Source organism: Bos mutus, chromosome 20, assembly GCF_027580195.1.
Source record: "Bos mutus isolate GX-2022 chromosome 20, NWIPB_WYAK_1.1, whole genome shotgun sequence".
Taxonomy (NCBI): domain Eukaryota; kingdom Metazoa; phylum Chordata; class Mammalia; order Artiodactyla; family Bovidae; genus Bos; species Bos mutus.
This window is the reverse complement of record NC_091636.1, coordinates 32419728-32444788: the sequence shown is the minus strand read 5'-3', so window position 1 is coordinate 32444788 and position 25061 is coordinate 32419728. Positions and strand designations below refer to the sequence as shown.

Below are 25061 nucleotides of genomic sequence, written 5' to 3'. Positions count from 1 at the left end.
CATCATTCCTTCCAAGGAAATCCCAGGGCTGATCTCCTTCAGAATGGACTGGTTGGATTTCCTTGCAGTCCAAGGGACTCTCAAGAGTCTTCTCCAACACCACAGTTCAAAAACATCAATTCTTTGGCGCTCAGCTTTCTTCACAGTCCAACTCTCACATCCATACATGAAACAGTAATTTGGACACCCTTAGTGTGATATCCCCAAGGGCAAAAAGAACTGGAAAGAAATCAACCTCCTTGATACTCATGTTGTTATTAAGTATGAAAATTGAAATGTATGTAATTAGAATTTTCAGTGTAAGAGAAGAGACATGAAATTAAGGTAATTTTGTAGTTCTAAATTTGAATAGGGAGTAATAACTCATCCCTTTATGTATATGAAGACCACTAAATAATGTCCAAATACCATTTCCCATTAAAATGAAGTAGGGCTCCTTGGAGATAAAGCCAATTCCAGTCTTGGGGAGGGTATTCAAATGGGTTGATGAGGGATAATTTTTCTTTAATTATCTAATAAAAGGAATTATAAAATTGGAATAGCAACATTTTTCAACTGTAAACAAATAACATTATAACTGCTAAATCCTTTGAAGTGAGAAGTTTATGGAGCATTCAGTTACAAATGGGTCAGACTTTTGAAACCATTAATCAGTTTGATATCAGAAAAGAAGAATGACTTACTTTGAGGCTTCCCTGGGAAGTCATTTTGTAAGAGTTGAGAACCATCTTAGTACTTCATACTTAAACTGATTTATTTGTGTTATTCCTAGAGAGGTAAGAGAAGTGCCAATTAATTTATGGTTCTTTTTCTTGTCTGGAATCCCTTGCAGAACTAAGCCTGAAATTGGATTGGTTATTGGCTTCTAGCAATAGCATGCAAGATAAATGATGAAACTTAATAATTCAGATCTCACAGAACCTCTGGGGCTTTATTGGATTTCTGTTATTTGACATTTAGATCCCCAGATAATTTACTTTTGAAGTGTAAATACAAGCTCATAAGCACTGTGTCCATTATTAAGCATTATCGCACTCTGCTATGTAGAATATAAATACGGATATAGATAGAGATAGAGATGAATATTATGTTAAACATATATTTAATTATTTGTATAAATACACACAACTTATCTATGTTTCCTGTAGCTTGTCATGATCCTTATAGGCTTAAATGTTTTTGTGAAGTTGCTGATCCTCTTCTATTTTTGAAGGTTATTTAAAAAATGGGATTAATTTCCCACTCTTAGGCACATATCTGGACAAAACTATAATTCAAAAAATACATGTACCCCATGTTCATAGCAGCAGTATTCACACTAGCCATGACATGGAAGCAACTGAATGTCCATGGACAGATGAATGGAGAAAGATGTGGTATATACACATACAATGGAATATTACTGAATCATAAAAAAGAAAATAATGCCATTTGCAGCAACATGACTGGACATAGAGTAAACATAGTGAAGTCAGAGAAAGACAAATACCATATCACTTACGTGTGGAAACTAAAACATGACACAAGTGAACATATCTTCAAAAGGGACTCACAGAGATAGACCACAGACTAAACAGGTAGGAAGGGGAAGGGAGTGGGGGAGGGATGAAGGGGGAGTTCTGGCTTAGCAGAAGCAAACTATTATATATAGAATGGATAAACAACAAGATCCTACTGAATAGCACAGGGAACTATATTCAATAGCCTGTGTTAAACTGTAGCAGAAAAGAATATAAAAAAGTATCAGTTCAGTTCAGTTGCTCAGTCCTGTCGGACTCTTTGCGACCCCATGAATCGCAGCACGCCAGGTCTCCCTGTCCATCACCAGCTCCCAGAGTTCACTCAGACTTACGACCATCGAGTCAGTGATACCATCCAGCCATCTCATCCTCTGTCGTCCCCTTCTCCTCCTGCCCCCAATCCCTCCCAGCATCAGAGTCTTTTCCAGTGAGTCAACTCTTGGCATGAGGTGGCCAAAGTACTGGAGTTTCAGCCTTAGCATCATTCCTTCCAAAGAAATCCCAGGGCTGATCTCCTTCAGAATGGACTGGTTGGATTTCCTTGCAGTCCAAGGGACTCTCAAGAGTCTTCTCCAACACCACAGTTCAAAAGCATCAATTCTTCGGCGCTCAGCCTTCTTCACAGTCCAACTCTCACATCCATACTAGACCACTGGAAAAACCATAGCCTTGACTAGACGGACCTTTGTTGGCAAAGTAATGTCTCTGCTTTTGAATATGCTATCTAGGTTGGTCATAACTTTCCTTCCAAGGAGTAAGCGTCTTTTAATTTCATGGCTGCAGTCACCATCTGCAGTGATTTTGTAGCCCCCCAAAATAAAGTCTGACAGTGTTTCCACTGTTTCCCCATCTATTTCCCATGAAGTGATGGGACCAGATACCATGATCTTCGTTTTCTGAATGTTAAGCTTTAAGCCAACTTTTTCACTCTCCACTTTAGCTTTCATCAAGAGGCTTTTGAGTTCTCTTCACTTTCTGCCATAAGAGTGGTGTCATCTGCATATCTGAGGTTATTGATATTTCTCCCAGCAATCTTGATTCCAGCTTGTGTTTCTTCCAGTCCAGCATTTCTCATGATGTACTCTGCATTTAAGTTAAATAAGCAGGGTGACAGTATACAGCCTTGATGTACTCCTTTCCCTGTTTGGAACCAGTCTGTTGTTCCATGTCCAGTTCTAACTGTTGCTTCCTGACCTGCATACAGATTTCTCAAGAGGCAGGTCAGGTGGTCTGGTATTCCCATCTCTTTCAGAATTTCCCACAGTTTATTGTATATACATATAACTGAATCACTTTGCTGCACACCAGAAATTAACACATTATAAATCAATACTTTAAAAAGTTTGCAACAAAAAAGGATTTTTTTATATGGGTGATTTGGGTAATACATGAGAATGTTTTAACAACTGAGATAAGAGAATGGTGGGCAGAGGCTGATTCTGAAATTTATAAATCTCCATAGTTGATTATTTTCACGAAGAGAATGGGTAGCTGCATGTCCTGGAAACTGCAGGTTGACAGTGAGTTAAACCAGGTTTCTGTTTCAGTTCAGTGGCTCAGCCCTGTCCGACTCTTTGTGATCCAATGGACTACTGTACACTAGGCTTCCCTGTCCATCACCAACTCCAGGAGCTTGGTCAAACTCATGTCCATCAGTTGGTGATGCCATCCAACCATCTCATCCTCTGTCTTCTCCTCCTGCCTTCACTCTTTCCCAGCATCAGGCATTAAGCACCAAATAGTGGAAGAGGGCCATCCATTGCATAAGAGTCGCCCAGACCCAGGCAAAGAGGAAAAGAAATGAGTTCCACACAGAGAGGGACGGCCTTGGGTGAAGTAACGCAGTTATAGAGGGGCAAAGGGCGAGAGCTCTTAAATCAATGGGTGAGGTCAGCGCGCCTGAGGTTGAGGCCTTAAGTGAGGGGCGCAGTGATTTCTGGTGGGAGCTTCAAACTCCGCTGCAAACCACGCTCAATTGGGCCATCTCTCTCCCCGGCTCTGAAGGTTTCTTCGTCTGCGGTGGGACCGGGGTAGGAGGGCTGGGGGTTGGGGGGAACGCAGGGAGCGGGGCGGGGAGGAGGAAGGGAAGGGAAGGGGGAGGAGGCGGGGCGCGGCTGTGCCGCGTCACCGTGCGGCGCGTCCGGAGAGGCGTAGGCAGCCATGGCGGGAAGCGACCCTGGCAGCCGAGGGAGCTCTCCTCAGCCTCCTCACAGCGACTGGGGCCGCCTGGAGGCGGCCTTCCTCAGCGGCTGGAGGAACTTCTGGCAGTCGGTTGGCAAGGAGAGGGCGGCTCCGAGGGCCTCCGCAGAGGAGGTGGACGAGGAGGCCAGTTCTCTGACGCGGCTGCCGGTGAGCATCAGTCGCCGCCCGCGAGGAACCGAGGGAGGGGCGCTCGCTGGGGCGGCCTCTTGGGGGGCCGGGGAGAGGGTAGCCCGCTGGGCCCAGCCTATGTCTGGCCCGGTCCGTGCAGCTTTACGGGCACTGTCGCCACCTGTGGGGCAGCAGTTGAAAAGAGACGCCTTAGCGTTGACGCTTGGTGCCTGGCAGCCGGACCCAAGGTTGCTGCGAAACTCACCTGCAAGGAGCGCCCTGGTAACCTGCCAGGTCATCCTCAGGTTTTCTCCCCCCAAAACGAGTCTGGGGACTGGGACACCCTGAACATCCTGTTGAGGAAATGCTGAGACCATTCCAGACATTCTTGGAAACATGGACAGCATTCAACGTCTGTGTTCTCAGCATCTTTCATCCTAGGCTTCACGTATCAAAACACACTCTGAGGGTTTTGCGGCTGTTTTCTTACCGTGTATTTCAAGTAACAAAACCGACAAGTGAAATCAAATAACTAAGTTACAAGGGCCTCAAGTTACAGCAGGCCTTGAGAATTACACATCTCATTCCTTGTTAAACTGTTTAGGAAGATGGGAACACGGCGAGAGAAGAATATCTTAGAAATTAAAATTCTGTATCTTAGCTGGACTGTTGTTACTTCCCTCTGAGGTACATCAGAAATTGAAAACTGCAGGCTTAAATTTCATCCATGGTTCTCCTTGCAGAGATGACAGATTTTTACAGAAAAACACAGGTGACAGATATACTCTTTGATTTGATCTAATGATAAAATCAGAAGTTTGTTCACTTGAAAAGATTTTATTTTGAAGAATAAATTATTTCATTAAGTAATTTAATGCAAATAATGTGGTAGAATATTCATTAGGAGAAATTAAATAAACTGATTATTTTGTTTGAAAAATACCAGAACAATGGGTGGTTTTTCAGGAATGTTTCAGTGTGTCAAAATGAAGTGTTCATTATGATTCTGCCCTGAGGCAGGAAATTAACTTCAGCATGGTAAATTTCATTAGTAAAGATAATGACTGTTAAGTTGATCTTTTGCTATTTAGTATAAAAATTGTTAATTTTGTAATTTATTGTGATAGATTTAATTATTAAAACGATATTGTTCAGTTGACCTTTCCCAGTATAATTGTTAATTTGTAATTTATTTTTCAAAAAAACCTATCTGCCAAGGTAAATTATTCATCCCCTTTACCTACCTGCTGCTTCCCTCTGTTTCAGATTGATGTACAGCTATATATTTTGTCATTTCTTTCACCTCATGATCTATGTCAGTTGGGAAGTACAAGTCGTTATTGGAATGAAACTGTCCGAGATCCAATTCTGTGGAGATATTTTCTGTTGCGGGATCTTCCTTCTTGGTCTTCTGTTGACTGGAAGTCTCTTCCAGATCTAGAAATCTTAAAAAAGCCTATATCTGAGGTCACCAATGGTGCATTTTTTGACTACATGGCAGTGTAAGTATCTAGTTTTATGAATTAAAAAGAAGATATTAATTTGATTATAGCAAGTCAGTAGCCTAAGTTAGTCTTGGTCCTACAAATTTGTAGCATGAATTTTAGGTCTAAGGGTCCTTTTGTAAGAATTGGGGGTTAGGTTAAATAACATCATTCAGGACCTACTGTAAAGCCAAAAAAAAAAAAAAATGTCTGTGACAGAAGATAGCACCTTAAAAAAAAAGAATATTTGTGCTTTAGGTGAGGATTGTTTTCCTGTGCTAGACTTAATACATATGGTTTTTTTTCCCCCCATAGTTTAAGTTATTTAGAATCCTTATTCCAATACAGATGCCATTACATCAAGTCTTGTGAGACTCGTTGACTAAAATGTGCATGTGTATAATTTTAACTAGTGATGGCTCAGTGGTTAAGAATCCTGCAGTGCGGGAGATGTGGGTTCAATTCCTGGGTCAGCAAGATGCCCTGGAGGAGAAAATGGCAACCCACTCCAGTATTCTTGCCTGGAAAATCCCATGGACAGAGAAGCCTGGAAGGCTATAGTCCACGGGTACTCAAAAGTCAGACATGACTTAGTGACTAAACAGCATAGCACTGTAGTCTCACTTGCTGGTTACTTCCACATTGTCCCACAGCCAGCCGAGACATCAGGTGTATCTGTGGTGCTGTGGAAGCATGTTTTCATAGGGATAGTAATAATCATAGTAATGAACATTTGTGATCTGACTCAATGGATATGAATCTGAGCAAACTCTGGGAGATAGTCAAGGACAGGGGAGCCTGGCGTGCTGCAGTCCATGGGGTTGGAGAGAAACGATTTAGTAGCAAACAACATGACCATTTGTGAGCATATAAATTATTTCTGATTCCTGTTATCTAGAGTTGATTGTTATTGCTCAAATAATGCAAATTTAAAAAACTGAAGTTCAGACTATAAGTGGCTTATATGACTAATTAAAGTGGTGAGGTTTGGCCAAATCTACCTAGCTGCAACGTTGACTTTTTTTTTTTTCCTTCTTAAATTACAAGATTCCTAAGTAAAGATGATTTTCTTATAAAGTTAGTGATTGTTTTAAAGGGCTTGATTTAAAGCCAGCTTGATTTAAAGGGCTTTAGGTTTTATTTAGATATGAGCAACTCTTTTAATTTTTGATGACATGTTGAATCACTTGTTTAGAAATTTATGGCTATTGAAAAAGCTGTTTCTTTCACATGATTCTTAGTTTGCTGGGTAACCTGTAATAAGTACTTATTGAACTGCTAGTGTTAATGGAAGTACTCTAAGAAATTCAGTTATATTGGTAGCTTTTAGTAATTTTTTTCTTTTTTACCTCTAAGGACATTTTTATGCTATCTATGTAGTTTAGTGCAGGGTTTCTCAGTCTTGGCACTATTGACATTTTGCACCGGGTGTTATGGGAACTGTCTTGTGTGTGCATTGTAGCATGTTTAATAGCATCCCAGGATCTGCTAGATGTTAGTAGCACTGCCCTACTCCCCCTGTAGTTGTAATAACAAAAATGTCTCCAGACATCAGCAGATATTCCCAGGGGGTGCAAAATCTCCCCAGGTTGAGAATCATTGCTCAATGTAATGAATTTTAACCATTAAAACACATGTTAGACCAAGTGTTTCATGAGAGAATCTAAATGAAAAAATAGAAAGTAACCACTTCCTGGAGAAGACTTCCTCAGTTACTTAACCACTACTACTACCATAGCACCTTGTGCTTTTTCTGTCATAGCACTTGACATATGTATTATTAATATAATAGTATCTGTCCTTCACTGCCCTCCGTGAGGATTAGGACGGTAACCATTGTATCCCTTTTGTCTAGCAAGTTTTCGATGCATTATATATTGTTGAGTGAATAAATGGCTAAGTATTTGTGTTAATTATCTAATTGTGACAATTTTATACAGCTATAAAATGTGCTGTCCACATACAAGAAGATCCTCAAAATCTAGCCGTCCTATGTATGGAGCTGTCACCTCATTTTTACACTCATTGATCATTCAGAATGAACCACGATTTGCCATGTTTGGACCAGGTTTGGAAGAACTAAATACATCTTTGGTGTTGAGTTTGATGTCTTCTGAGGAACTTTGCCCAACAGCTGGTTTGCCTCAGAGGCAGATTGATGGTAATTTTCATGTTAATGTACAATTCATAATAAGTCAAACACTTTGAGCTTGACTCTAGTAATTACATAGAAAAAAATTAGTTTTTTAAATTATTTAACTCTTTGATGTAATGAAATGTACTAATTTGATGGATGGGAGCCCTCACGTCTCTATGGACGGAAAGAATTAATTTACTTTTTTATAAGAGGTAAGCTTTCTCTTACTTAGTCTAAAATATGAGATTATGTGAAAGCAAATTGTATGTTGTTAAAATGTTGTACCATATTTTAAAAGAATGTTACAGTAAAAACCGTTCAGCATCTACTATATTCAAAGTATCTTGATATGTCTTGGAATTTCCAAAAAGAGCTAAATTGTCACCTTACCTTTATTTCTATGAAAAACAACAGGAACAACAACCATGTAGTTAATTTGGTAAGTAGGATTTATAATAAACATGTGTAATAGTGGTCTAGCTTCTGCTTTACTTTTTCATTTGTTGAGGGTACCTATTAGATACTAAAGATGCAGTGATTTAAAACAAACAACATCAAAAATCTCCTCTTTGCCCTGAAAGGTGGTTAGTCTAGGTGAGGGCAGAGACATGTATACAGATGATTAGAATATGGTGTAATGAGCTTCTTTGTAGAAAGTTAAGGGTCATAGAAGGCTCTGCATTGAACATGATGCCTTATATGAGTCATTTTGATAAGCAGGGGTAAGCCATCAAAAAAAGGGTAAAATATTCTAAGCAGTGAGAACTGCGTCTCTAAATTCTCAAAGTTTTGGGTGTGCATGACACACTTGAAGTAGCTCTGTGTGTCTAGAGTGGGGCCAAGTGAGAAGATGCTTATATGTCAGACTTAAGCATTATATTGAAGGATTTGAAGCAGAAAAGTAAGATGATCAAGATGGCATTTTAGATAGATCACTCTGGCTCCTGAGTGGAGAACTGATTAGAATGGGCTCCAAAGGCGTGAGTACCCATTAAGAAACCACTATAATATTGTGATAAAATATGAAGGACATGGAATTGACTCAATGTGTATCAGCAGTAATAAGAATAATTCCTAGTTTCTGGGTCTTATTTTCATATTGGATGATGGTGTCATTCTCTAGGTTAAAGAAACACAGGAGTAGGAAGATAAACTTTTTATACAAGCAGAGATCAGAGATGCCTGCTATAAGCTAGCCATTTGAATGTGAGTCCCATTAGACGAGACATCTCAGCCTTTTTTTTTAAGAGGTTTTTTTGTTTTTGTTTTTTAAACTGTTTTTGGCTGCACTGGGTCTTTGCTGCTGCATGTGGGCTTTTTCTAGTTGTGGCGAGCTGGGGCTACTCTTCATTACAGTGCTCAGTTTCTCATTTTGGTGGCTTCTCTTGTTGCAGAACATGGGCTTTAGGTATGCAGGCATCAATAGTTGCAGCATTCAAGCTCAGTCGTTGCGGCTTGCAGGCTCAGTAGTTGTGGTGCACAGACTTAGTTGCTCTGCGACATGTGCGATCATTCCGGACCGTATCCCTTGCATTGGCAGATGGATTCTCAACCACTGGACCACCAGGGAAGTCTCTCTTGTCAGCTTTATTCTTAGTTGTATCTGTAGTGCTAGGCACATAGTAGACGTTCAATATGTATTTGATGAATAAATGAATGATTTTATGGAATACTTTATGCATTCATGTGTCAAAAGAAAGACCTGGGCTAGAAGTGAAGATTTGGGAATCATATGAAGTCCATGTGAACTTGGAAGTTTCTGAAAATAAAGAAAATTGTGAGCCAGGTGATATAGTCTTCAGTGAATGTTTGGAGAAAGGGATTATCAAAAGTAGATTCATAAGTGACCAGGTTAAGGACGGGAAGATGGTATTAGAGCTAAATGGTGTGTGTGTCTCAAAGAGGTGGAGTTTTTTCAAGAGGGTTGGTGAGTAATGGTTTAAGACGTGGCGTTGAGAAGTAAAGAGAACACTTATCTCTGTACCCTGAGATGTGATAGAATAAGCAGTTTAGTTACTGGAAGCCCACTGCAAGAGAAGCAGCACCTAGGCACAGGCCAGTTTCTGGTCGGGTCATGAGGTGGAAGGATCCCATTTCAATTAGAGGTTGGGGAAATTGGCTGATTATGAAATAGCCATTTCATTCTGCAGAGTAATTGTGATTGTTTGAAATTGCCAGTCTAACTGCTTCAGATCCTGCAAGGTCAGGGAAGGGTAAAGGGATGAGTCATTGGCAAGGTGGGGCAAAACAGCATACAAATCTTATTGGACTGAGGTTAGATGCGTTGAGAAGGTAGTTTCTGGAAGTTAAACTGATGAAAACAAAGATCAGAGACATGGTGGTTGTTCAGTTACTCAGTTGTGTCCAATTCTTTGTGATCCCATGGACTATAGCATGCCAGGCTTCCTTCACCATCTGCTGGAGCTTGCTCAAAATGCATATCCATTGAGTCAGTGACACCATCCATCCATCTCGTCCTCTGTTGTCCCCTTCTCCTCCTGACTTCCATCTTTCCCAACATGGTAGAATGTTGTTATGATATCTTTGGGAAGTCCCCTGGTGGTGGAAGACTAGGGCCGCTTTACCTGAAATGCTTACAGACCCCGCTAGGATCTCTATATAATGTGTTGCCTGAAATGGTGATGTAAGATAGTATGGCATGGCTTCTTTAAATGTCTAGATTGGTTATAATGCAGGGATTAAGGATATGAAAGATGGAGTTGTTCTTGGGCTTCCCTGGTGGCTCAGATGGCAAAGAATCACCTGCAATGCAGGAGACCTGGGTTCAATCCCTGGGTCTGGAAGATCCCCTGGAGAAGGGCATGGCAACCCACTCAAGTATTCTTGCCTGGAGAATCCCCATGGACTGAGGAGCCTGGTGGGCTACAGTCCATGGGGTCACAAAGAGTTGGACACGACTGAGCGACTAAGCACAACACAATGAGGTAAGTAGAGGCCATATTATGTTAAAGTTTTATTTATCTGAAGAGCAGCAGCTTTGAAGAGAAGAGACATAATTAAAGACATTTTAAAGCAATCTCTCCAGCTGCTGTCAGAAGATTGGATAGTAGGGAACAGAAGTGGATTAGGAGCATAGTTAGAAATGATTACAGAAGTTCAAGTGAGAGATGATGATATCTAAATTAAAGCTGTGGGGTGGGAATGGAGAGGAGTAGACAGATCTAAAAGGATGTTTATTAATATATAGCAAAAAGACACAAAGCCAAAAAGGAGTAGAAGGATCTTTGCAGGAGGCAAGAGGAGAATCAACCCCTAAGTGTTAACACAAAGGAGGGAAGGAGTTAAGAAAGAAGGACAAATAATAGTGTTGAATGATTTAGATATAAAATATAATAAGAAGTAATATTTAGCACCTGTTACTTACCAGTTACGTATGTGATCTTATTTAATGCTTACAATAACCCTAAAAAATGTGTATTATTTCTGTATTTCAGTGTCAAAACCAAGGCTCACAGAAACATGAGTATATGTGACAAATTCTAGCTCAAATCTAATTCCAAATTTCAGTGTTTTCCGTATTTCTTCAATTTTCTAAGACACCATGAATTTAAAAATGCCTTTTCAGAGTGCAGGGGAAAAACCCATTTGGTTGAATGTATACATGGAGTGTGAGACTAATGAGAAACAAAAAAAAAGTGAAACTAAGTCAGACTTGAGGATAAGTAGAAGTAGTTGTTATTATGCAGCTGCTACTGATAGGTTGATAATAAAGTTAATAATGATAGTGATGATGGTAAAAAAAAAAAAAAGCAATGTTAAAGCCTAAGAGTTTTTTATTCTGTATCCATGATTTACTATTTTGTGAATGAAAATTGCATATAGCATCTTTTCTTTAACATAAACATTTTATTCCAAAGCTATATATAACTTGTCATAGTTTTTTGTTTGTTCTTTTTATACTAAGTAATTTTTGCATTGTCATCTTTTGCTATCTTTATTTTTTGTTTTGATAACTGTAATTTTCTCCTTTAGGTATTGGATCAGGAGTTAGTTTTCAGTTGAACAATCAACATAAATTCAACATCCTAATACTATATTCAACTACAAGGTAAGGCTACCTATTTAGCAGCCTACCTGAGACATCAGTAATAGAATATTTTAGAGGGGGTGAAGCCTGTTTAGTGTCTGTTTGTGTTTTATATTTACATTTTTCTTATAGAAAGGAAAGAGATAGAGCAAGAGAAGAACATACAAGTGCAGTTAACAAGATGTTCAGTGTACAAAATGAAGGGGACGATCAACAAGGGAGCCGGTACAGTGTAATTCCACAAATTCAGAAGGTGTGTGAAGTTGTTGATGGGTTCATCTATGTTGCAAATGCTGAAGCTCATAAAAGTAAGCATTATCTTATTTTCTTTTTAAAAGCGCTTTCTTTGCAGAGCAAATAAGAAAGTATTTTTATAGGCTTTATTGTGGCTTGTTAAGAATATCATGGCTAATTTTAATCAGTGTGATTCTGTTAATATTACTATCAATATTGGATTCTCCAACCTTGATGTGTGTTAGGATCACCTGTGGATCTTGTTAAAAACATGGCAGCCTGATTCCTATCCTGATGGATTATGACTCATAGATGTGGGTTGTGTCTTGGCTCTGTTTTTTTAAACAAACTTTACAGAATTCTGATGCACACTGAAGTTTGCTACTATAACTACATAGTATTTTTTTTGTTGTTTCATGCTTCTGTACTTTTAGTTATTGATATTTTGTTTGCTTTTGGCCTTATTCAAATAATTTATGCAGGTAAATGAAAAATTTTAGGTTATTTTAATCATCCAGATAGTAGAGTGTGAGTTAGTAGAGTTGGTGGAGTGTTCAGTAAAGTGGATTAGTTAAGAACACTCTCCATATATTCTGAATAATTGCCATTCACATTGATAAATAGCATGAAAATAGAATACTATTGGGCCATAAGCCAATATTGTAATTTCTTTCCCAAATCCATTGTGAACAAGGTAGGGCATAAATATGCACTATATTATTCTCACTTGGAAAAAGGTAGAAGCAGTCCACTTCTGAAAGAATTTACAGTTTATAGTGCACTGAAATTATAACAACAGAAGCCAAATGCAGCTCAACTACTGACTAATTGGACTTGTCTCACTGCATAAATGGCCTAACAGGAGAAGAAGCATACCCATTTGTAGAAGTAAATCCTTTTTACCTCAGTCTCTTCTGTTCTTCCACATAAAAATCTAGCATTAAATTAAAAAGTATGATACCAAAAAAAAAAAAAAAAAAATGAAATGACCCGTTCTTAAGAGATAAAGCAGTCAATGGAACTACACCCAGAAATGGCCTCAATATTGGCACCCTCAGAAAAGGACATAAAAAGAACTATGATTAATATGTTGAAGAATCTAGTAAAAAAAAAAGTGACCAATATATGTGAACAAATAGAGATTTTCAGCGGAGGGAAAGAAGCTATGAAAAAGTAAAATGGGTGTGCTAAATACCAAAAATACAACAGGTGAATAATTCCTTCAATGGACATATCAACGAAGGAAACCTTTTGTGAATGTGAAGATAGATCAATTGCAATTACTCAAATTAAAGAGATGGGTTTCCCTGGTGGCTCAGTGGTCAAGAATCCGCCTGTCAATGCAGGAGACATGGGTTTGATCCCTATTCCAGGAAGATCCCACATGCTACAGAGTAACTGAACCTTTGTCATAGAGCCTGGGAATCACAACTACTGAGCCTGTGTGCTGCAGTTATTGAAGCCCATGCACCCTAGAGTCTGTGCTCTGCAGCAAGAGAAGGCACTGCAGTGATAAGCCTGTGCACTGCAATTAGAGAGTAGCCCCCACTTGCCACAACTAGAGAAAAGCCCACATAGCAACGAAGACCCAGCACAGCCAGAAATTAATTAAAAAATAAAAAATTTTAAAAAGGAAAAAATTGGTAGTGGAGGGCAGAGCAAGAGCTGGGGAAAACCAATGAAGTGATCTAACTCAGGGTTGACATTTTCTTCAAGGTCTAGGTAGTACATATTTTAGGCATGTGAGCCATATAATCTCTTACAGTTACTCAGCTCTGATACTATAGTGCAAAAGTAGCCATAGACAGTTTGCGAATGAATGGGCTTGGCAGTTTTTACCAAAATAATTACTTATAAAAATATCTATAGTGTGTGGTATGTGGACCCCTGATTCAATTTATATGTGATTGGAGTCCCAAAATATGAAGAGAGTAAGAACAGGGAAAAAGAAATTTCTGAACAAATAATGACCAAAGCTATTTCAAAATTGCTGAAAGACAATAAACCACAGATCCAAGATTCTCAAAGAACTCCAGACGTGATAAATAAAAAATACAGATACATTGTAGCCAAACTGGTGAAAACAAAAGATAAAGAGAATATCTTGAAGGCAGCCAGGGCAAAACAAAACATACATATAGAGGACCAAAGATAAGGATGGAGACTTTCTGATAGAATTTTGCTGTAAGCTAGATAGTAGCAAAGGGAAATCTTTATAGTATTGCAAAGGGTGGGGTGGGGGGGATAAAAATCCAGCAGAGATATCTTTCAAAATGAAGGCAAAATCAAGACATTTTTTGGACAAACAAAATCTGAGAAAGTTCAGTCAGCAAATTTTTATTACAATAAATATTAAAGGAAACTTCAGGGAAAATAGTATACCAGGTGGAAAACTACATTTACAGAAAGGAAGAAAAAGCCTTGGGATAGAAACAGTATAGCTATACATAAAATGTTTTTTTCTAAGTTTAATTTCTTTATCATTATTTAAAGGAAAACATGATATTTTTTAAAATAAAATATATTGTAACAGTATTACACAGCATGGAAAGACAGAAATGGAAATGTTGTAAGGTTCTATATGTGAAGTTATATAATACTTTTTAAAGGTAGACTGTTGTAAGTTTAAAATATACTTTGTAAATCTTTGAGCAACCAACCACCAAAAAAGTATAACAGAGATATAATTAAATAAGCCAGTAGTGAAGATAAAATGTAATCATTAAAGAAGTCAGTTCAAAAGAGCACAGGAAAAGAGGGCAAAAGGAACAAAGAATAGATGGGACAAGTCAAAATTCAATAAATATGTGATAGACTTAAATGTACTGTGTTGATAATTACATTCAATGTTTGTTTTCTATTAATATGTAACAAATTACTGCCAACCTAGTGGCTTAAAAATGCATCTATTTATTAGCTCAGAGTTCTTTATGTCAGCAGTCTGAGTACAGTATGGCTGGGTTGTCAGCCAAGTGACTCACAGGCTGAAATTAGGGTGAGAGATGGGTTACGTCCCTTTCTGGAGGTTCTGGGGGAAAATCTGCTACCTAGCTCACTCAGATTATTGACTGAATTCAGCTTACTTTTGTAGATCTGAGGTCCCTGTTTCCTTTCTGGCTGTCAGCTAGGGGCTGCTCTCAGCTTCACAAGCCATCTTCATTTCTTGCCATGTGACCCCTCTGTCTTCAAATCCAGCAATGGAGGATCTCTCTGACTAGGAAGAATCTAATCTGTTTTAAGGGCTTACCTGACTAGACTAGGCTCACTGATTGTAGTCTCCCTTTCTTGAAGTCAGCTGTGTCTTGTAATATAGCCTAACCATGTTGGTGATATCCCATGTGTTCACAGATTCTTCCCACACTCAGAGGAGGGAATAGAAAAGAATTTGAGTTATTAGGGTTATTTTAGAATTCTGCCCGCCACCAAATGTCAATGACTTACACTCCACTGAAAGGCAGAGATTTTCGATTTCAATAAAAAAGCTAGACTCAATCATATGTTTAAATTTTAGAAACTCTGGCCTTTGAAAGAAAGGGTAGTGACGGCTACAGAATTTGTGAGAAGAAAATACTTTTATCAGAGTAGTTTTGCTTTTAAACCATAGAAACATGTAAGTGGTACTGTTTTGTTCTCTCTGATTTCATCTAAATCCTGATCCTTGCAAGGCTGATTAATGTAGTTTTATGAAAGATCAGTAAATGAACACAGCAATAGAGGGATAGATGCAGTTTGTTATGTTTGGATCCTGGTAATTTTTATAGTTTTCAATTTTGTATTATTATTTTTTAAATAATGAAAATTAAGAACTTTAACTACATTCCTTAGGACATGAATGGCAAGATGAATTTTCTCGTATTATGGCAATGACTGATCCAGCTTTTGGATCTTCCGGGAGACCAATGCTGGTTTTATCTTGTATTTCTCAAGCTAACGTAAAAAGAATGCCCTGTTTTTATTTGGCCCATGAGCTGCGCCTGAATCATCTAAACCACCCATGGATGGTAAGGTTCTATTTTCTCTAGTGAGAAAAATCTCATTTTATTTTTCACTCTGATTTCTAATTTATTTTATTTTTCTTTATTCTTTACTATTCATTCTTTTTGAAAGAATAGCATTCTAAAAGTCAGTTTTAATAGCTTAATCAGTGGGAGATATTTGATATCAAAGCTGAGTTCCAAAATAAGTAATAAACCTCATATTGATAGTAATTATAAGACAGAAGAGAAGATGGTATTTTTAATCTAAACTCTCTAGAAGACAAAACTTGGTTATTTACCCACAGTTTACTGGGATTTTTTTAGTCCTATTCATTTTTGAGTGTCCAGAAAAATGTCCCACATAATTATAAGTGTTTGTGCTTAGTTTCTTAGTAAGTTTCTTAGTAACAAATGGTCTCTTTTTATTTGCTTATAGGTCCAGGACACTGAGGCTGAAACTTTAACTGGTTTTTTGAATGGTATTCAGTGGATTCTTGAAGAAGTAGAATCTAAGCATGCAAGATGATCCTCCTCGTCAACCTTGGCAACTGAAAGCATTTGAAACTTGTTACTAAGGTCATGATGTGGATATTTGCTCAAGTCAGCTCATTCTGCCCTGCCTTTTTGCAGGTAGGCTTTATGTTGGACAGCTGTCACCACTCTATTTTTTATATAACTTTTACTTTTTACCTTAGATCAATTACAAGAAAAAAGTTTCAGTGGTAGCATTTGGCCCCAAAATGAACCTTTTAAGATTTTTAATAACTTTCATATATATATATTTTAATATTAAATTCTGAAAAGAAAAAAAAAACAAGTTTGTGCCTCTCTCATTCTTCGTGATTTCTCTTCTGTTCAGTTCAAAGATTGCCATCGTGGGGAATAGCAACTTTGCTAAGCTTTAAATAGATTCTTTTCAAGGGTCCTTAACTGGTTATCAGAAAATAAGTTTTATCTATTTTTAATAAATATCCTGCTTAAAGATTTGAATATTCACTGAAATTTCATTTACTGGTATGGCCATACAACTTCTTTTTCTTTTCTGAAATAGTCGGAATTAACTTTTTGTCTTATTCAATACTAATTCAGTGAAAATAACTGGAAATTCTTGCTGTTTTCAAATAACCTGAAAGCTCATGAAGTGCTAAAGCCAGATTTTTTTCCTTGCTCATGAAGAAAATATTGCAGAGACATTCATGATCATATGACCTCCTACTCACTAATTGCTTCCACTTTGCAGAGGAAACAATCCTCCTATCTCAGTGGAATTGAGGGATTTAAAAATTACAGTTAAAAAGAGCATTATATTCTCAGTGGTGCTGCACCCAAGAAACAGCCTCCGTCCTACAAGTGGGTGCCATTCTGAAGAAAGGAGCTCTCACATCTTGGGTGCACTTACTCATCCCTTAACTTGAGCATTTGTAGTTGGGGGAAGAGTGAGAAATGCTGACATCCTGCTTTTCCTAGAAAGGAAGCCCTCTGACTTGGGGAGAGAGTGCTGTTTCCTTGACTGCCTTGATCTAGAATGGAGTTTCTGTCTTTCTGAGCTGGAGGAGGGATGTCTTGGTTCAAATCCCACATACTCTTACTGTTCTTACTGGGTTGTTGTTGTTTTTTTGTGTGTGCTGTGTACCCTTAGATTTTAATGATTTTTTAAAATTAATTTTCTCCAGTTTTTCTGGGGAACCATCACATGATATTCTTCATGCTATTATGCCAAAAATACATCCTCTCCACTTTTAATTATGTGTAGTTAGGTGGCTCAGATGGTAAAGAATCTGCCTGCAATGCAGGAGACCTGGATTCAATCCCTGTGTTGGGAAGATCCCCTAGAGGAGGGCATGGCAACCCACTCAGTTATTCTTGCGTGGAGAATCCCCATAGACAAAGGAGCCTGGCAGGCTACAGTCCATGGGTCGCAGAGAGTTGGGCATGACTGAGTGACTAAGCACATGTTACCTCATTCTTTGCTGATGTTGGTAATGTATTTTCTTTTTTTCTTCGTGATCAATCTGGCTAGAGTTTTATTGATTTTATTATTCTCAAAGAGCCAGCTTTTGGTCTTACTAATTTATTCTATATTCTGTTTCATTGATTTATGCTCTAATCTCTATTTTTCTGCTTTTTAAATTATAAAACTTCAATTTTTTTTTTATATTATTAAGGTACAAATTTAGGTCATTGTATGCTTGAGGCACAGTAGTAAAGAAACCTTCTGCCAGTGCAGGAGGTGCAAGAGACAGGTTCCATCCCTAGGTCGGGAAGACCCCCGGGAAAAGGAAATGATAACCCACTGAAGTGTTCTTGCCCAGAAAATTCCATAGAGGAGCCTGACGGGCTACAGTCCATGCGGTTGTGAAGAGTCAGACACTACTGAGTGACTGAGCACGCACATACACATGGGGTTGCAAAGAGTTGAAGATGACTGAGCAGTTCTTTGAGTATGCATGCATTGAAGTATTGCACTTACATATATTGTAAATTCCAGAAGACAGTGTTATCAATTTTTGATGAAACAGTCATATGTATTAAAAAGAAATTAAAAGAAGAAAAAAATTTTTAAATAATAAAAGTAATCTTTTATTCTTTTCAAGATATAGGCATACCTCATTTTATTGTACTTTGCTTTATTACATTTCATAGATAACTGTGTATTTTACAAATTGAAGTTTTGTGGCAACCCTGCACTGAACATGTCTATCAGCACCATTTTTCCAGCAACATTTGCTCACTTAATATCGCTGTCACATTTTGATAATTCTTACAATATTTCAAGCTTTTTCTTTTTACTGTATTTGTTATGGTGATCTATGATCAGTGGTCTTTGATGTTACCACTCTGACTTGCTGATAGCTCAGATGATGATCTGGAGAAGGCAGTGGCACCCGACTCCAGTACTCTTGGCCTGGAAAATCCCATGGACGGAGGAGCCTGGTGGGCTGCAGTCCATGGGGTCTCTAAGATTGGGCACGACTCAGCGACTTCACTTTCACTTTTCACTTTCATGCATTGGAGAATGAAATGGCAACCCACTCCAGTGTTCTTGCCTGGAGAATCCCAGGGACGGGGGAGCCTGGTGGGCTGCCGTCTCTGGAGTCGCACAGAGTTGGACACGACTGAAGCGACTTAGCAGCAGCAGCAGATGATGATCAGCATTTTTTAGCAGTTAAGTATTTGTTATGATATTTACATTTTATTTTTAAAATTAATTAATTTATTTTAATTGGAGGCTAATTACCTCACAATACTATGGTGTTTTTTTGCCATACATTGACATGAATCAGCCAGGGATGTACATGTGTCCCCTATCTCAAACTGCCCTCCCACCTCCCACTGCATCCCATCCCTCTGGGCCATCCCAGTGTACCAGCTTTGAGTACCCTGTTTCATGCATCAAACTTGGACTGGTGATCTCTTTCACATATGGTAATATATATGTTTCAATGCCATTCTCTCAAATCATCCCACCCTTACCTTCCCCCCCAGAGTCCAAAAGTCTGTTATTTATATCTGTGTCTCTTTTGCTGTCTAGCATATAGGGTTGTCATTACCATCTTTCTAAATTCCATATGCTAATGCTATGCTAAGTCACTTCAGTCGTGTCCGACTCTGTGTGACCCCAGAGACGGCAGCCCACCAGGCTCCCCCGTCCCTGGGATTCTCCAGGCAAGAACACTGGAGTGGGTTGCCATTTCCTTCTCCAATGCATGAAAGTGAAAAGTGAAAGTGAAGTCGCTCAGTCGTGTCCGATTCTTCGCGACCCCATGGACTGCAGCCTACCAGGCTCCTCCGTCCATGGGATTCTCCAGGCAAGAGTACTGGAGTGGGGTACCACTGCCTTCTCCCAAATTCCATATATATGTGTTAATATACTGTATTGGTGTTTTTCTTTCTGACTTACTTCACTCTGTATAACAGGCTCCAGTTTCATCCACCTCTTTAAAACTGATTCAAATGTGTTCTTTTTAATATATGAGTAATAGTCCATTGTGTATATGTATCACAACTTTCTTCTCCATTCATCTGGCAATGGACATCTAGGTTGCTTCCATGTCCTAGCTATTGTAAACAGTGCTTCAGTGAACACTGGGGTACACATGTCTCTTTCAATTCTGGTTTCCTTGGTGTGTATGCCCAGCATTAAGATTGCTGGGTCATAAGGCAGTTCTATTTTCAGTTTTTTAAGGAACCTCCACACTGTTCTCCATAGTTGCTGTACTTGTTTGCATTCCCACCAACAGTAAGAGGGTTCCCTTTTTTCTGCATCCTCTCCAGCATTTATTGTTTCTGGACTTTTTGATAGCAGCCATTCTGATCAGTATGAGATGGTACCTCATCATGGTTTTGATTTGCCTTTCTCTGATAATGAATGATGTTAAGCATCTTTTCATGTGTTTGTTAGCCATCTGTATGTCTTCTTTGGAGAAATGTCTGTTTAGTTCTTTGGCCCATTTTTTGATTGGGTCATTTATTTTTCTGGTATTGAGCCACATGAGCTGTTTATATATTTTTGAGATTAATTCTTTGTCAGTTGCTTCATTTGCTATTATTTTCTCCCACTCTGAAGGCTGTCTTTTCACCTTGCTTATAGTTTCCTTTGTTGTGCAAAAGCTTTTAATTAGGTCCCATTTATTTTTTTTGCTTTTATTTGCATTACTCTGGGAGGTGGGTCTTGCTGTGAAGATCCTCTGGAAGAGATCTTGCTGTGGTTTATGTCAGAGAGAGTTTTGCCTATGTTTTTCTCTAGGAGTTATATAGTTTCTGGTCTTACATTTAGATCTTTAATCCATTTTGAGTTTATTTTTGTGTATGGTGTTAAAAAGTGTTCTAGTTTCATTCTTTTACAGGTGGTTGACCAGTTTTCGCAGCACCACCTGTTAGAGAGATTGTCTTTTCTCCATTGTATGTTTTTGCCTCCTTTGTCAAAGATAAGGTGTCCATAGGTTTGTGGACTTATCTCTGGGCTTTCTGTTTTGTCTACTGCTCTGTATTTCTGTCTTTTTGCCAATACCATACTGTCATATAGCTTTGTAGTGTAGTCTGAAGTCAGGCAGGTTGATTCCTCTAGTTCCATTCTTCTTTCTCAAAATTGCTTTGGCTTTTCGAGGTTTTTTTGTATTTCCATACAAATTGTGAAATTATTTGTTCTAGTTCTCTGAAAAATACTGTTGGTAGCTTGATAGGGATTGCATTGAATCTATAGATTGCCCTGGGTAATATACTCATTTTCACTATATTGATTCTTCTAATCCGTGAACATAGTATATTTCTCCATGTATTTGTGTCATCTTTGATTTCTTTCATCAGTGTTTTATAGTTTTCTATATATAGGTCTTTTGTTTCTTTAGGTAGATTTATTCCTAAGTATTTTATTCTTTTTGTCACAATGGTGAATGAGATTGTTTCCTTAATTTCTCTTTCTGTTTTCTCATTGTTAGTATATAGGAATGCAAGGGATTTCTGAATATTATTTTATATCCTGCAACTTTACTATATTCATTGATTAGCTCTAGTAATTTTCTGATGGTGTCTTTAGGGTTTTCTATGTAGAGAATCATGTCATGTGCAAACAATGAGAGTTTTACTTCTTTTCTAATCTGGATTCCTTTTATTTCTTTTTCTTCTCTAATTGCTGTGACTAAAACTTCCAAAACTATGTTGAATAGTAGTGGTGAGAGTGGGCACCCTTGTCTTGTTCCTGAGTTTAGGGGAAATGCTTTCAATTTTTCACCATTGAGGATAATGTTTGCTGTGGGTTTATCATATATGGCTTTTATTATGTTGAGGTATATTCCTTCTATGCCTGATTTCTGGAGAGTTTTTATAATAAATGGATGTTGAATTTTGTCCAAGGCTTTCTCTGCATCTCTTGAGATAATCATATGGTTTTTATCCTTCAATTTGTTAATGTGGTGTATCACATTGATTGGTTTGCAAATATTGAAGAATCCTTGCATCCCTGTGATAAAGCCCACTTGCTCATGATGTATGATCTTTTCAATATGTTGTTGGATTCTGTTTACTAGAATTTTGTTGAGGATTTTTGCATCTGTGTTCATCGTGATGTTGGCTTGTAGTTTTCTTGTAGCATCTTTATCTGGTTTTGGTATTAGGATGATGGTGGCCTCATAGATGAGTTTGGGAGTTTACCTTCCTCTGCAACTTTCTGGAAGAGTTTGAGCAGGATAGGTGTTAGCTCTTCTCTAAAGTTTTGGTAGAATTCACCTGTGAAGCCATCTGGTCCTGGGCTTTTGTTTGTTGGAAGATTTTTTATTACATTTTCTATTTCTGTGCTTGGGATGGATCTGTTAAGATTTTCTGTTTCTTCCTGGTTCAGTTTTAGAAGGTTATGGTTTTCTAAGAATTCATCTGTTTCTTCCAAGTTATCCATTTTATTGGCATATAATTGCTGATAGTAGTCTCTTATGATGCTTTGTATTTCTGTGTGTCTGTTGTGATTTCTCCATTTTCATTTCTAATTTTGTTGATTTGATTCTTCTCCCTTTTTTTCTTGATAAGTCTGGCTAATGGTTTGTGTATTTTATTTATCTTCCCAAAGAACCAGCTTTTAGTTATGTTGATTTTTGCTATAGTCTCCTTTGTTTCTCTTTCATTTATTTCTGCCCTAATTTTAATGATTTCTTTCCTTCTACTAACCCTGGGGTTCTTCATTTCTTCTTTTTCCAGTTGCTTTAGGTGTAAAGTTAGGTTATTTATCTGATTTTTCTCTTGTTTCTTGAGGTAGGCTTGTATTGCTATGAACCTTCCCCTTAGCACTGCTTTTACTGAATCCCATAGGTTTTGGGTTGTCATGTTTTCATTTTCATTCATTTCTATGCATATTTTATTTCCTTTTTTATTTCTTTCATGATTTGTTGGTTATTCAGAAGCATGTTATTTAGCCTCCATATGTTTGTATTTTTAATAGTTTTTTTTCCTGTAGTTGACATCTAATCTTACCACATTGTGATCAGAAAAGATGCTTGAAATGATTTCAGTTTTTTTGAATTTACTAAGGCTATATTTATGGCCCAGAATGTGATCTATCCTGGAGAATGTTCTGTGTGCACTTGAGGAAAAGGTGAAATTCATTGTTATGGGGTGAAATGTCCTATTGATATCAATTAGGTCTAGCTGGTCCATTGTATCATTTAAAGTTTGTGTTCCTTGCTAATTTTCTGTTTGGTTGATCTATCCATAGGTGTGAGTGGGATATTAAAGTCTCTCACTATTCTTGTTAATTTCCCCTTTCATACTTGTTAGCATTTGCCTTGTGTATTGAGGTGCTCCTATGTTGGGTGCATATATATTTATAATTGTTACAGCCTCTTCCTGGATTGATCCTTTGATATTATGTAGTATCCTTTGTCTCTTTTCATGGCCTTTATTTCAAAATCTATTTTATCTGATATGAGTACCGCTACTCCTGCTTTCTTTTGGTCTCTATTTGCATAAAATATCTTTTTCCAGCCCTTCACTTTCAGTCCCTTGGTTTGAGGTGGGTCTCTTGTAAACAGCATATATAGGGGTCTTGTTTTTGTATCCATTCAGCTAGTCTTTATCTTTTGGTTGCTGTATTCAACCCATTTACATTTAAGGTAATTAATGATAGGTATGATCCTGTTGCCATTTACTTTATTATTTTGGGTTTGAATTTATAAACCTTTTCATGTTTCCTGTCTAGAGAAGATCCTTTAGCATTTGTTGAAGAGCTGGTTTGGAGGTGCTGAATTCTTTTGCTTGTCTGTAAAGCTTTTGCTTTCTCCTTTATATTTGAATGAAATCCTTCCTGGGTGTAGTAATCTGGGTTGTAGGTTTTTCTTTCATCACTTTAAGTATGTCCTGCCATCCCTTTCTAGCCTGAAGAGTTCTATTGAAAGATCAGCTGTTGTCCTTATGGGGATACCCTTGTGTGTTATTTGTTGCTTTTCCCTTGCTGCTTTTAATATTTGTTCTTTGTATTTGATCTTTGTTAATTTGATTAATGTGTGTCTTCGCCTTGGGTTTATCCTGTTTGGGACTCTCTGAGTTTCTTGGACTTTGTTGGCTATTTCCTTACCCATTTTAGGGAAGTTTTCAACTATTATCTCTTGAAGTATTTTCTCATGCACTTTCTTTTTTATTTCTTTTTCTGGGACTCCTATGGTTCAGATGTTGGGGCATTTAACATTGTCTCAGAGCTCTCTGAGGTTGTCCTCATTTCTTTTAATTCTTTTTTCCTCTCTGCTTCATTTATTTCTACCATTCTGTCTTCCATCTCACTTTTCCTGTCTTCTGCCTCAGTTATTCTACTGTTGTTTCCCTCCAGAGTGCTTTTGGTCTCAGTTATTGCATTATTCATTGTTGATTGACTCTTCTTTATTTATTCTAAGTCCTTGTTGAATGTTTCTTGCATCTTCTCAATCCTTGTCTCTAATCTATTTATCTGTAACTCCATTTTGTTTTCAAGATTTTGGATCATCTTTACTATCATTCTGAATTCTTTTTCAGGTAGACTCCCTATCTCCTACTCTTTTTGTTTGGTGGGCATTTATCATGTTCCTTTACCTGCTGAATATTTCTCTGCCTTTTCATTTTGTTTAGATTGCTGTGTTTGGGGGTGCCCTTTCTGTTGGCTGGAAGTTTGTGGTTCCTCTTTATTGTGGAGCCTGCTCCCTACGGATGGGGTTGGACTAGTGGCTTGTCAAGGTTTCCTGGTTAGGGGAGCTTGCGTCCATGTTCTGGTGGGTGGAGCTGGATCTCTTCTCTCTGGAGTGCAATGAAGTGTCCAGTAGTGAGTTCTGGGGTGTCTATGGTTTTGGTATGGCTTTGGGCAGCCTGTCTTTTAATGCTCAGGGCTGTGTTCCTGCTTTGCTGGTGAATTAGCCTGGTATGTCTTGTTATGGAACTTGTTGGCTCTTAGGTGGAGCTTGGTTTCAGTGTAGATATGGAGGCTTTTGGATGAGCTCTTGTCTATTAATGTTCCCTGGAATCAGGAGTTCTCTGATGTTCTCAAGTTTTGGAGTTAAGCCTCCTGCCTCTGGCTTTCAGTCTTAGTCTTAGAGTAGCCTCAAGACTTCTCCATCCATACAGCACAGATGATAAAACATCTAAGTTAATGGTGAAACAATTCTCCACAGCAAGGGACACCAAAAAGGTTCACAGAGTTACATGGAAGAGAAGAGGAGGAGGGAGATAGAGGTCACCAGGAGGAGAAGAGGGAGAGTCAAAGGGGAGAGAGCAATCTAGCCAGTAATCAATGCCCTATGTGCTTTCCACAGTCTGTAACACCCAGAGAGATTCACAGAGTTACTTAGAGAAGAGAAGAGGGAGGAGGGAGATAGAGGTAACCAAGAGGACAAGAGGGGGGAG

The 25061-nt window shown here is 38.2% G+C and overlaps 1 protein-coding gene across 1 annotated transcript; it reads left to right on the top strand.

The window, feature by feature from the left end:
- Positions 1–3631: 3631 nt before the first annotated feature.
- On the top strand, positions 3632–16512 carry FBXO4 (F-box protein 4). Its single transcript, XM_005889722.3, has 7 exons — positions 3632–3869; positions 5097–5332; positions 7255–7475; positions 11445–11520; positions 11632–11807; positions 15559–15734; positions 16147–16512. Exons 1-7 carry the CDS (start codon positions 3681–3683, stop codon positions 16234–16236), a joined length of 1164 nt encoding a protein of 387 aa, XP_005889784.1. The 5' UTR covers positions 3632–3680; the 3' UTR covers positions 16237–16512.
- Positions 16513–25061: the final 8549 nt, after the last annotated feature.

What these genes read in the sequence shown, in the direction of transcription:
- FBXO4 (XM_005889722.3), top strand. Translation starts at nt 3,681, where the DNA reads ATGGCGGGAAGCGACCCTGGCAGCCGAGGGAGCTCTCCTCAGCCTCCT. An exon ending in ATACTATATTCAACTACAAG is followed by an intron (nt 11,521 to 11,631) that starts GTAAGGCTACCT and finishes TTTTTCTTATAG; the next exon opens with AAAGGAAAGAGATAGAGCAA. An exon ending in AAATGCTGAAGCTCATAAAA is followed by an intron (nt 11,808 to 15,558) that starts GTAAGCATTATC and finishes TACATTCCTTAG; the next exon opens with GACATGAATGGCAAGATGAA.